This window comes from Camarhynchus parvulus, chromosome 1A, assembly GCF_901933205.1.
Source record: "Camarhynchus parvulus chromosome 1A, STF_HiC, whole genome shotgun sequence".
Classification (NCBI taxonomy): Eukaryota; Metazoa; Chordata; class Aves; order Passeriformes; family Thraupidae; genus Camarhynchus; species Camarhynchus parvulus.
Window position 1 is genome coordinate 40,631,745 of NC_044586.1, and position 12,723 is coordinate 40,644,467.

Consider the following 12,723-nt stretch of genomic DNA (forward strand, 5'->3'; position numbering starts at 1 on the left):
GAGGCAGCAAGTATGAAACACAACCGTGTCTCTGTACAACTTAAGGTGGTGTTCCTAAGAGCTCATTTTGCCCCTTTCTCGACTGAATTTAAATGGTACTGCCAGTGGAAGTTGTTTACACATGAATTAATCTTCAGAATCACGCAGTACTGCTGTGGAGGAAAAGGGACAGCCAAGGCTTCTCTCATCTATCTCCTAAAATTTAACCTGCCAAATTTGCTAGCCATTTTTCAATCATCTGGCTCACAAATGCTGTCTTTAGGTAAGATGACATAGAGCTTTTGTGTGGGGAAGGACACAGTGCAGAAGTGATAGAGAAATTGTACAGTCAATATACTTACTGGGGTTTTTATAGATAGGTAAAACCTACCTATTGTTTGGTACTGGAAAGAACAGAAACAACAATGCCCACTGATACCAGAAAAATTACACAGTGCTTACCTGCGACCACATTCTGAATATTTACCAATATTTTTTAATATTAAGGCAGCTGTTAATCGGATGTGTTTAGTTATTGGTCCCTCTTTTTCATCCTACAAAAGTAAAGACAAAAAAAATGTAAAAGCCCTGCAGTTAGTAGCAGGCAACAATTAATATCTAATACTTGATTCAAACAATACTAACTGTGAAATCTCTGAAGACAAGGTTCCTTGATCCTCTCCTTAATGCCATTAGGGCAGCACTTGGATGATTCACAATGGCCTTCTGTGCTCTGGGAGTAGAGGCAGTAGCCCCTGCAGCTGGCTGCCTACATTAGTAAAGAAAGAATTAATAAAAATAAGTTTTGTGCTGCTTTCTAGACAATTAACAACTTGGAAAGTTTATCGTACAATTTTTAACCTATCTGAGCAGAGACACACAGATCCATTAACACTTGGTGCTGATACATGATTGCTTCCACAGAGATAAGCCTCATTGTAAACCCTTAAGAAGAGTCATGCACTTTATTCTATGTGAAAAAAACACTTCTCTTGAAGAAGCATTGCTCCTCACCCCTGACATTTGTGATGAAAAAGCAATATATTGTACTAATAGCACAGCCATTTCCTGAAGTGTACCAATTTAAAGGGATGTTTCATCAGACAGGAATAGTGACAGCAGCTATGCAAATGCCATCTGAGATCTGGCCAGAGAAGGTCCTTAAAGTATAACCACTCAAAAGCTGACACAGCTCACTGGGGCCATTAGACACTAAGGCAATATGAAATATGTATTAACTGTGATCAGTGAGGAGTAATAAAAAATAACATAAGTTATAAGACATAAAACATGTAACTGGTAAATCAGATCAAACATCTGTAAAACCAATTACCTGTTACTGCAGCTTTTAGACTGAGATTAATAAATTAAGCAGGGTATAACGAACTTAGCAGAAGCAATTTCTCCATTTTCAGTATTAACACTAAAGTTAAAGCTGTATTTCACATAAAAACTTGGAAATTACTCATGCCATCAGAGTTCCGAATGGATAAATATGCAATTTCACCTAATGATTTACTCATAATGTCATCCTAAAAAACAATGTGAAGTATTAGTGGTGAAAAATATCACCACACTTCAATATTTTGAACAATATTATTATGAAGTCTTTTCATACCCTAGTAGAACTTGGTTAAGAAGTTTAAGTAGTGCTTACTTGTAAATGTGGCTTAAATGAAATGTAAATGTTCTATTTTTTTTTGAATGAAAGCCTCTAGGAGTTTAATTTAGGTATCCTATAGTGAAAGTGAATATTCTAAGAATAAAACTTGAATCCTCTATTTAGAGAGGCCTTCTTAGTAATCTGAGGTTCTAACAGCAAGGAAGCCCAGCTAAAAACTGGGCCACTTTAGTAACAGACACACTCCTCCCTAACACCTTACTTAGCTCATAATCACTCTGTCATCCTCCCGGAATAGAAATAATATATATAATATAAAAATATATAAAATAAAATATGTAATATAGGAAATAAATAAAAGGTTTTATGAAGTTAAAGGAGAATGGCAGGGGCTGAATTAAAAAAGTAGGCAATGACATGTTCATAGAAGACCCAGTACCACAGTAAAAGAATTATTATCTTCATTTTTAATTTCTGGAAGATTTTTGTTTCCTCTGTATTGAGAAGCACAAGGATTCATCAATGGAGGCTGTTCTGAATGTCTCTCTTCAACAGTTATCACACCATATTTTTGAAAGCTGAATTACTATTCTAGAAATACTGAAAAAGGGACAACTGCAATAAATTAGGAACATATTAAAAATTATCTTCTCAAGTTTGAAGAAAAAAGAAATTGATAAAATGTTACTGAGACGCCAAGTGAACTGAATTGTGTCTGTGGGCAAGTATCTCTCAAAACATCTGTATTTCTTGAATTTCTTTAACTGTATTATCAACTTTACTTTAAATCACAACTTAAATGGTAGAGTTTGAAGTTATCTCCTGCCCTACTCTCACAGAGCATTAAGAATATTCACCTTTGCTTCAGTGGCAACATGGAAAAAAAAATCACCGTGAATCCAAGAGGATTCCAATGCATAAAGCTACAGTCAACACACAGTCAAACTGCTAATGCTACCATACCTTTCAGAATGTAATACTCAGCTACCTTTGAAAACCAGAACAGTTAAAATAATAAAACTTGAAATGCAAAGAAATACAGGATTAAGGTATAAAACCAATTCTGTAGTGCAGCTTTACACTGCCTAACTGGTTCTGGAAAAGCCATTACAGATTTTTTCAAGTGGGTATGGTGTTATGATAGACAGAAAGGCTGATCAGAGAATGGGCCCTCGTCTGTCACACTGTGCTCTGTTTGACTTCCAGCACTGGTAACGCTCACAACCTGAAGTCTCTGAGGTAGGTGTAATTTTTACTGAATAGTGAGGGATTAAGTGAAAAGAGTTCACCTAATAAATGCCTAAAAGTTAATGACTTAAACGTGCTTTGTCTCAGTACCAGGTTTTTTCAGCTGCTTCAGAGCTCCATACATGAGTTTAATGATATGGAGTATCAGTTGTGAGCTGATACATCTGACACACTTCTAGGACTCAGAAAAAAGAACATTAAGCCAAGACCTTGAAAGACAGCTTTCACACATGAACCTGTAAGACAGCTTGAGGTGAGATGCTGGACTGAGCTTAGGGTTTCATCTGACATGTCATGGATTCTGGAAAGCAAACTATCAACTCTTGTCTCCCTCATGCAGCTGCTGGGCACTCTTCTCAGCTGTGCTAAGAGAACTGTGGGGCAGTGCTGTAAGGTAATGTGGGGGACAGGACACACTACCCTTCCCCAAAATCCTCCTGTTTCTTAAGGGAGGAGAGTAAAAGTAACAGAAAGGGAACCTTTATATCTTCACAAGACAGGAAGTGTATGAACTGCTCTGAGTGCTGACAGAGAAAGGTCTCATCTCTTTTGTTCCAGCCCACCTCCTGTACTGGTGTTCAAGTGATAGGTAAATAGATTCCACTCATGTGGCAAGCCCACTCTTTGGTTCTATGAGCATTTTTTTAAAAACAAATTGATTTGCCATGGAATCTAACAGAAACTAAAGCTAGTTCCCTCACCATAACCAATGCACAGCTGTGAGAAGCAATAAGGGATGTCACAGAGAGTCAGAACAGAATCATAAAACCATTTAGGCTGGAAAACACTTCTAGAATCACCAAGTCTAAATATTAACCACTGCCATATCCACCGCTAAACCATGTCCCTATGCACCACATCTGCACATCTTTTCAAGATGTGATAAAACACCTGTTTTTGAGCAGAGGAATGTTCTCACTTCAATTCGAGTTCTGAAATCACATCCTTGGTATCTTGTGATATTGCAGTCTCAGTAAGTTAGCAAGAACTGGTTTTGTGTGTAAATTCCTTGCTTTCTGAATCTGACCTAATTAGGGAATTCTGCCTCACAAGAGGGGATGTATAAACAGTTTTTTTCCTATAAGTACCTGTGCAAATTTAAAAGAAGCTTGTGAGGACACATAGCCACTGGAATGTGTTATCTGTGTTGAAAAGGCAGAGTTGAGAACACATCATGCTAGTAGATGGTGTCAGTCCTACACTTCTCACTTAGCAACTATTTAAGACTAAATTACCATAATTCTTCTTTCTCTGGTTTTCCAAGGTCTGAGTGTTGCTCAGTTTAATGAAACAAGGCCCCACAAAGCAATTATAAGTCTGTGTTAAGATGGGTTTTTTTATATTAAGAAATAAAAGGACTTTAAAACTAAATTTCTCAGTTTTCATAACTTTACTTTCTTTGCTGCCTCCAGCAGCTTGGTAGCAGTTTTACAAGCCACAAAACAGAACAGCAAAAGTCTGCCTGGGACCATGTAATTACATCTAAAGTGGTTCCAGTCAGTTACTAACAAAGGCCCGGTCTTGATACACTTATACAAGTAACTGAACCTTGAACAACTCCACTATTAACACAGCCAGCCCCAAAACCTCACACCAACGGGATTGTACTCTGCAATATTAATTCCACATGGTCCAAATCATTCTGGGAAAGAGAAGAGCCAAATCTGATTTCAGATAGCAACACAAAATCAGAAGTCTCTGAGGAGTCTATCGTTTATCTTGCTTGCTTCTTTAAAGGAAAGTTTATTACAACAGTTCCTGGATCAAATCAGCCCAAATTTAGACCACAAAACTGGAAGGAATACAGCAAGTTACAAGACAATCCATCTCAGCTGCATGACACATGAACTGTACACAATAAATAACTTCCCATTTGTATGACAAGCACTTCCCTGTTACAAGGAAAGTTATAAAATGCTATCCACTTGGGCAAAAAAATAGGAAGACATGTTGAGAATAACATTCGTCATAGAGTTTTGACCCATGTACTTTAAAGAATTACCTGGGTTTTTTTTAAGGTAACTGCAACTACATCAGAATCTATTCCCCTTTTTGTCTTACTGGAATGGACCTCAAATTTGATTATAGATTCTTACACATACAGAGTTTCACCTGATAAGATAAGTTATAAGCAAACTCTTTCAGTAATTTCTAATTCTCCTATTTTTTCTATTGTTAACAAGGCTCAAATCTCTTACTTATTGGAAGGCTTCTGAATTCCTGGTTGTCCATGTTCATCTTGCTTTAGTCCTGCAAGCAAAGCATCTCTGGAACAGTGTTTATCCTATTTGAGGAAAAGCGAAAGACAGTAAGAATGGTGTGTGGAAATTTACCATGAAATTCCTACTGTTTTCTGAAGTAATATGTGAAAGAAAATCTGTACCTGTAAATGGGTAATGAAGGAAAACCTCTGCCGCTGGAAAGGTTCACATCCCTCCCATAAGCACTGCCCTGGGTAGACATCTTTTCCTCCATGCTCGGTTGCTGCATGATAGAAAACCTGTGATGGTGTCTGAAACCACCTAAAAAAAGAGGAGAAAGGAATTTAATTTTTTTCCCCAGTGAATAGTTAAGTACAAATACAACAAACATCAAGTCATAGTGGTTAATGTTTTTTTTCTGAATTGAGACATACATTGATAAATGGAAAGTTGCAAAATTTTGAAAGGAAAAATATGTATACATATTACCAGTGAGCTACCAATAAATGTCAATATGATTTTTCCAAACTTGATTGAAATATCATGGTTCTATTTTCTACTTACACTTCACCAAAGAAAACATGTTTAAATCCAACAGACCCATTCTCTGCAATATAAGCAAAATACAGCAACAAACTATGAACAGCTTAACTAAATGAGGTTTATATAATATATTTTATATTTATATATAAAAATATAAAATATATTTATAGAAGATAATCTCTTATATTCCTTCTCCCATTTTTCTTCTCCACTAGCAGTCAGATTCAGACCTTATTTAAATCCGATCAACTTGTGTGTGGCCCTCCTCTGGACTCATTCCAGCAGGTCCTTATCCTTCCTGTGCTGGGGACCCCAGAGCTGGACAGAGCACTGCAGGTGTGGCCTCACTGGAGCAGAGTAGATGGGCAGAACCACTTCCCTTGACTGGTTCTCTGTGCTGCAAGCACACATGGCTGGGACATGTCCAGCCTCTCCTCCCCCAGCACCCCCGAGTCCCTCTCAGCAGGGCTGATCTCCATCTGTCCATCCCCAGCCTGTGCTGATACCAGGGTTTGCCCCAACCCAGGTGCAGCACCCTGCCCTTGACCTTGTCAAACCCTGTGAGATTTCCATGGACTCCCTGCTCAGGCCTGTCCAGGTCTCTCTGGATGGCATCCTGTGCTCCAGGTGTGTCAGCTGCACCACTCAGCTCGGTGTCACCTGCAAACATGCTGAGGGTGCAGCAGATCCCTTCATCCATGGCATTAATGAAAATATTAAATAACACTGGTCCCAGTACAGACCCGTGAGGGACACCACTTGTCACCGAAGTCCGTCAAGACTCTTAGCCACTGATCACCACCCTCTGGATGTGACTGTCCAACCAATTCCTAATTCATCTACCAGTCCACTTATCAAATCCATCTCCCTCCAACTGAGGAAGAAGGATGTTGTGGGGGACCCTGTCAAAGGCTTTACAGAAGTTCAGATAAATTACATCTGTAGCCCTCCCCTTACCCTCTGATGCAGTTGTTCCATCACAGAAAGCCACTAGGTTGGTCAGACAGGATTTTGCCTTGCTGAAGCCATGCTGGCTTTGTTTTTTGTTACCTGTTCACCAGCAAGGGTACACCTCCTTTGACACTCCTTTTCTGATTAATGTACCTGTACAAGTCCTTCCTGTTATTTTCTGCGTACCTTGCCAGGTTCGGTTCCAGTTTTTCCAGCTCTGTTCCACTCCTCTGTCCCCAAGAACCTCCCCTAACAGCAAGAAGTCTGCCTTCTTAAAGTTCAAGAGCCTGACTTGACTCCTTACCTGACCTGAATTTCTCAAGACTGCAAGCTCCACCAATGCATGACTGCTGCAGCCTAGGCTACCTCCAATCTCATGTAGACAAATGATGTGCGATTGTAACATATATAAGCTGGTAAAGGAGAACTGCTATATTTCAAAATACATGATATGAAAATAGTGAATGACTCAAAACATTAGGGTTTTTTTAGTCTATATATACACCTTATGTATCTCAGATGTTACATACTAGGCCCCTTACTCCAACAGAGAAAAAATGGCCTAAAGATTTAGCTGCTCAAAATTCACTTCAATACAACTAACCCAGCTCATCAATATCCGCTTAATGTTTGGACCAAAGAGGTCTAGAAACCTAGCTGCTGCCATTTGGGAAGTCACTGCCACCAGCTGCCCTCACACACTCTCAGCTTATGAACAGCTGTTCAGTGAGTGTTTTGATCCAGCCACCTCCTTCCACACCCCACTACTAATTTCAGCAGTGTCCACTATACAAACATACTTGCAGCAACTGATGCCTAAGCCTAAGTGTGCAGATACCGATACCCGAACACTATAACGACATCAAAGAGCTAATTTCACCCACAGACAAGCCTTAGTTATAAACTACTGCAGTAACCACCTGTCATACAGCAATTACCTTCTGCACTGGCAATAAATACTACTCTCTTTAAAAGCATTCATCTTTCACCATTCCAGTTACCTCTTACTGAAGGGAAGCTGAGAAGGAACAATACCTGGCTCTTGCTGTTGGTCCAGATAACCAACAGTAGGAAATGAAAATAAAATGTTTTACATCTACACTGGTTCAACAGTGGGTGTTTCAGAGGACAGAAAGATCTTCCCAAAATAAAGAGGAATCAGCTTAAGCCTGGCACTATTTTATGAATAATAAAATAATAATTTCTGGCACAGATGAAACAAATTTCATGGCCTAAGTGAAATCCAAAATACTATGCAGAATATTTCACTCAACATGGCAAAGCTTCAGAAAAATAAAGCTATTTCAGCTATACTGGCTCATTCACTGTTTAATATATTCAGTGTTATACACTTCAATCACTGACCTAAAAAGATTCAAATTTAGTACTATTTTGCAGAGAAAAACTATTTTTCCTTAAAGAAACACCTAACTATTGTAATAAAAAAGCTTACATACTGACAAAATGGTCAGTTCAGTCTAGACTCTTGTTATACACTTAATTCATCCATGGTTCTGTTCAACTGCTAAACAGAACATTAACAGCTGACTTGACAGGCACTGGAGATCCAATAGCATTTTCAATTTACTTTTTAAATACAAAGCAATTCAAGAGCAGACATCTGCCTGCCTGTGAAACAAAACAGCAGCTTTTAAATTAAGCTGCATACAATTAGCAGTACCTGCAGACAGCTGAAGTTCAAAGGAAAACACCTACTTTCTGTTACATCCTTAATGCAAAGTAATGTGCTGACTGACACCTTTTAGAATTTTACTTCCACTTCAGATATTAAATGTGAACAGATCTGCCAGAGGCCAATCATTTCAACTACTTGCATAATTCAGCCTCATCTCATTGTACTTTTTAGACACTACCAAATCTGTGGCATTTCAAATCTTGGTCTAATGTTTCCTAATTCAGTCCTTAAAAACCCAAACCAAACCACCAATACACACCACTGGAACGTTGCTGACTGGAGCAGCCAAATCAGTCAGTAGGAAAAGAACACACTATTTTATTTATTTGTATTTATCCTGCTTCACAATAAAATGTTTAAGGCCTTCACTGACTTCTGCATTGCACTTTTGAAGGAAAACACAGTACTAGTATTTCTTTGACAACTGAACTAAAGAACATGCCCAGAGAAACAGCTGAAAATTATTTTTTCAAATGTGCCTCCTGTTGTGTCTTTCCAGTTAGCTACAAGTATCACAAAAAACCCCAGTATTCTATCATTCTACTGTGATGAAACTGCCTGCTTAATCCTAGGGAAAAAAAAGAAGCTAAGCAAATGAAAATGAAATGAAGAAGTGAATGTGAAGTTCACAGAGACTAATAACCCACTCAAAAGAATCTTTTTGTTTCCCATTTCAACTGCTCAATAAAAGTAGCTAAGATTGAGAGCTACAAACAAAAAAAGAACAGGTGGCAATTCCAGATTTTTTTTTTACATCTGACAGAACCAGGAAGCCTACAGGAGATTTTATATACCTGTTTTTAACCAGGCTGTTCAAGGAATATGAATAAACAATACATATTTGAGGAAGATGCTAACTTAACATTTTGGTTCTCTCTTCACCACAGAGAAGGTCGAGTGTCATGTTTATCTAAACAGGTTTTAGGCTGGGACTGAAATAACTATTTTAAAGGTGAGAGCATATAAACAAGAGCTGTCATATGAACTAAATCTATTAATGCAAAAATGTCTGAAAGCTTTTGAAAAGAATGCAATTTAAGCATGAACAAAAAGCAGTACAGGAAGTAACAGCCAGATAAACTAAAGCAACAGAAATAATATACTAGGCAAGGAGCAAAATACAGAGATCAATGTAGTCCTGAACTTCAGTCTCAGGTAAACCTTCTGGACCTGTATTTGAAGACAGACTACAAAAAGACTGATAATGTAAGGTAATTTAATACTACTGCTCCTCCTCCTGTCCCAACACAGCTTATCCTATGTAACCTTAGACATGGAATGAAGTTGGTGACTTATACTTTGAAACTGTAGTTCAGCAAACTCTTTGACATGTTATAAGCTGGCAAGGCTTCTGTGTGACACTGCCCCAGCCTTTCATTTCAACCTCAATGCAACCCACCCACACCTAGGCATGAGTTAATGTATCTACTGTGCAGCCAGCAGACTGGCTCTATGGTTTCTATTTACTAGTAGTAAGGGAGGAAACTACAGAGTAAGTAAAGCCTTACATATATTTCTTAGAGATGTAGAGAAATGTCACCTATCAATGAAAGAAAAATCACTTTTAAAGTGAAAATAGTGCAATGATTTAAAAAGCACCAGATCTCTTGCACTGCCTGAATGTCTTGCATAGACTGAATGATCTTAGAATTATGTCTGCAAGGAATGAAAGAAACAGAAATTACACCTTCAAGGGTTTCATAGTAACTCTCATTCACCATTCCTATAATTCTGTTCAAATGTCTTATTTTCACTATCCATTCCAAACAGTTAAACTTCTCCATCTTTTCATCCCAATTTTTTTAATTCTCCACCAGCTTTTGGTTAAATCAGCTTTATGCTCCCTTTGTCATCTTACAGTGATGAGGCTGGCACTCTTTTTCGTACCATCCTATATGTTATGCAATTTTTCTCACTCACAATTTGTCTCTAGTTTTCAAAGTAGCTATTTGACAACTACCTTTTTTTCACCAACTCTCTTGCCCCTGCCCACAAACTAAGCATATTCACAAACCTAAGTTATTTTAGAAGTCAGTGTCAAGCTACACATACTTTCCATAAGAGTTGCATCAAGTTTTTGTAAGCCTCCATCTAAACGTCTAGTAGTTCACTCCTCTCTAAGAACAACAGAAGCAAATTACAAAAAAAAAATTAATCGTGGCTGTCCAGTCTTATGACCCATTTTCTTACTACTTCCTTTCAGGACAATGACGTCCCCTGGAACACAAACGGTATAATTACCAAAATTAGTCATAAGCTAAATAAGACTGTGACCAGGACACTGAAGTGCAACACCCTGCTCTTGCAGAACTGGAAACACAAGAAAATGTCAAGCCATGATTTGTAACTGCAGTACAGGAACTATTTTTATATGTGCAACACAGAGAACAAGTTTCAGAGGTCAGAATTCTTTTAAACTAACCACACAACTATTTTTTGTTAATAAAGAATCAATAATACTTCAAGAAAGTTACATAATACTCATTTTATGCTCTGAAGTGTAACTCAGAGGAGTTAAGTGTCTTGCCTTCCCCCATCTCATTCAATTTCCTCAATACTTTTCACTTTTTCTTTTCCCCACTGACAAAGTATAAGGTAACTTAAGGAAACAGAATGGATGGAACTTGTAGAATCATCTTCTATATACAAGCATCTGTTACATATGAGTAAAAGGTAAATAAAGAAGCCATTTACTTTTTACAAGATTGCCACAGACACATGAAGTTCTGTCCAGGTTTTTTCATTTGCTCTGCATGTTGACTGGCTGCAGTGTATGAAGGTGGCTGCAAATTCATCTGCTGGCCCTGTACTTGAACTGTTGGTATCGATGTTGCAGGTGTGCTCTGTAGAAAAAGTTAAAACCATTTTAAACAGGGCTTATTTCTATACTTGACATACGGTTTACTGCTTGTTGAAAGACTTTTTGTTTTACACCTTAATCCACCACAGGTATTCAATTTTTAATACTCTGGACTCTGAATAAGCATTAGTAAGACACAGTAACATGAGGGACATACAACTTTTACACTGTAGTACTCATGCAGAACTTCCTAATATTAAATAATAAACTTCATGACTAAATAAAAATACAAAATTATGTCTGCAAAGAAATTTCTCAAGGGCACTAATGGAGCAAAGATTAACATTATTTTTCAAACGCTTTGTTATTATTTAAGAAAAGGAACAACCTCATGCAAACTCAAGGCATTGCAGTATCATCAGCACAGCGAATAGCACCATATGCTCAGAACACCTGACGATGCTGTACAACTTGTACACAACAAAACCAGAAACATTTCAGAAAGCAAAATTACTTTCCCCTCGCTCCCCTGCAATATAACAAAACACTTAACACTCAACTAAAATTATCTTTCAAATTACCTAAAAATATATAAACACAAACTAATTTTATTTCTTTTTCTGAGTAATGGATATTGAATGTGGAACTTTCCATTTCAAAATACTGTTTGTATCAGAATACTGTTTCTCTTCTTTTTTTTTTCCTGGAAGGCTCTGGTCAGCAAGAAGTTTGTAAAGATGATGACAGTAGAAAAATTAAGCTTTTGAATATTATTTAGAGATGAAGACCTAACATCCTTTTCTTTCCCACTGTTTGAAAACAAATTCACACTCTAAAGAAATCAAATAAAATTACTTCCAAGTCTCTGTAAGAATGTTATAAGCAAACACTTTCAAAGGGTGCACACGTTTAGATCTTTACAGCTCTGTTACTGAGTAGCTTTAGACTTTCACTACAAAAAAACAATTTCTAACATTTCATTTTTATATTGACTTACATTTATCTTCCTGCTGATCTCTGTTGGCGTTGTGGACAGCAGTCACACAAGGTAGTGAGTTCATAACTATCACAGATTATACTACATATATAGTATACCACTATACTAACATGACCCAAGGACAGCAAAAAAGCCTGATCAAAAGCAAAACACATCCCATATCCAAACAATAAATCATGACAAAAATAAGGAAAAACTCTGCAAACCTTTTGAGTAAGGCACAACTACTTATTATGCCTGTGATCCATCCACATATATGAAAAGTTGTAAGAAAGGACTTGAGTCCATTAGTCGTAACTACAAACTATTTTGAACTCAGCAATGATTTTCACCTAAGGATCTTTAAGCTATTTCACAGAATGGGTAATGAATCCTTCAGAAGTATCTTTTAACAAAAGGTAACCATAAGTGGAGTCTTTTAATATCAACATCCCCTTAAAAAGGCATTTTTAAAATGCATTTTTTGCAAGCAAAAAAAAGGAGTGTCAGCAGTACAGCTTGTTTTGCAACCTTCACTTGGCATCCCAGTATCAACATTCTGATGGTCTTTTATGTGACTTTTTATCCCCCTAGAACTTCCATCTCATTTATGTGCTGAAGAGAAAATGAGCTTACTGAATGAATTTAGTATTTCGTTTAATTCTCATCATTCAATGTGTAGTTCATGTATTATTTACTCCATTCAAA

The 12,723-nt window shown here is 37.4% G+C and overlaps 1 protein-coding gene across 1 annotated transcript in view; it reads right to left on the reverse strand.

Moving 5' to 3' along the window:
• The window catches only part of ARID2 (AT-rich interaction domain 2), a 90,860-nt gene that overhangs the window by 1,279 nt on the left and 76,858 nt on the right, over positions 1-12,723 (reverse strand). The window contains exons 16-20 of the mRNA XM_030959563.1: positions 10,934-11,082; positions 5,232-5,370; positions 5,047-5,132; positions 625-748; positions 442-533 (exon numbers count right to left, since the gene is read on the reverse strand). Coding sequence (XP_030815423.1) covers positions 442-533; positions 625-748; positions 5,047-5,132; positions 5,232-5,370; positions 10,934-11,082 — 590 coding nt within the window. The remainder of the gene's footprint in view (positions 1-441; positions 534-624; positions 749-5,046; positions 5,133-5,231; positions 5,371-10,933; positions 11,083-12,723) is intronic.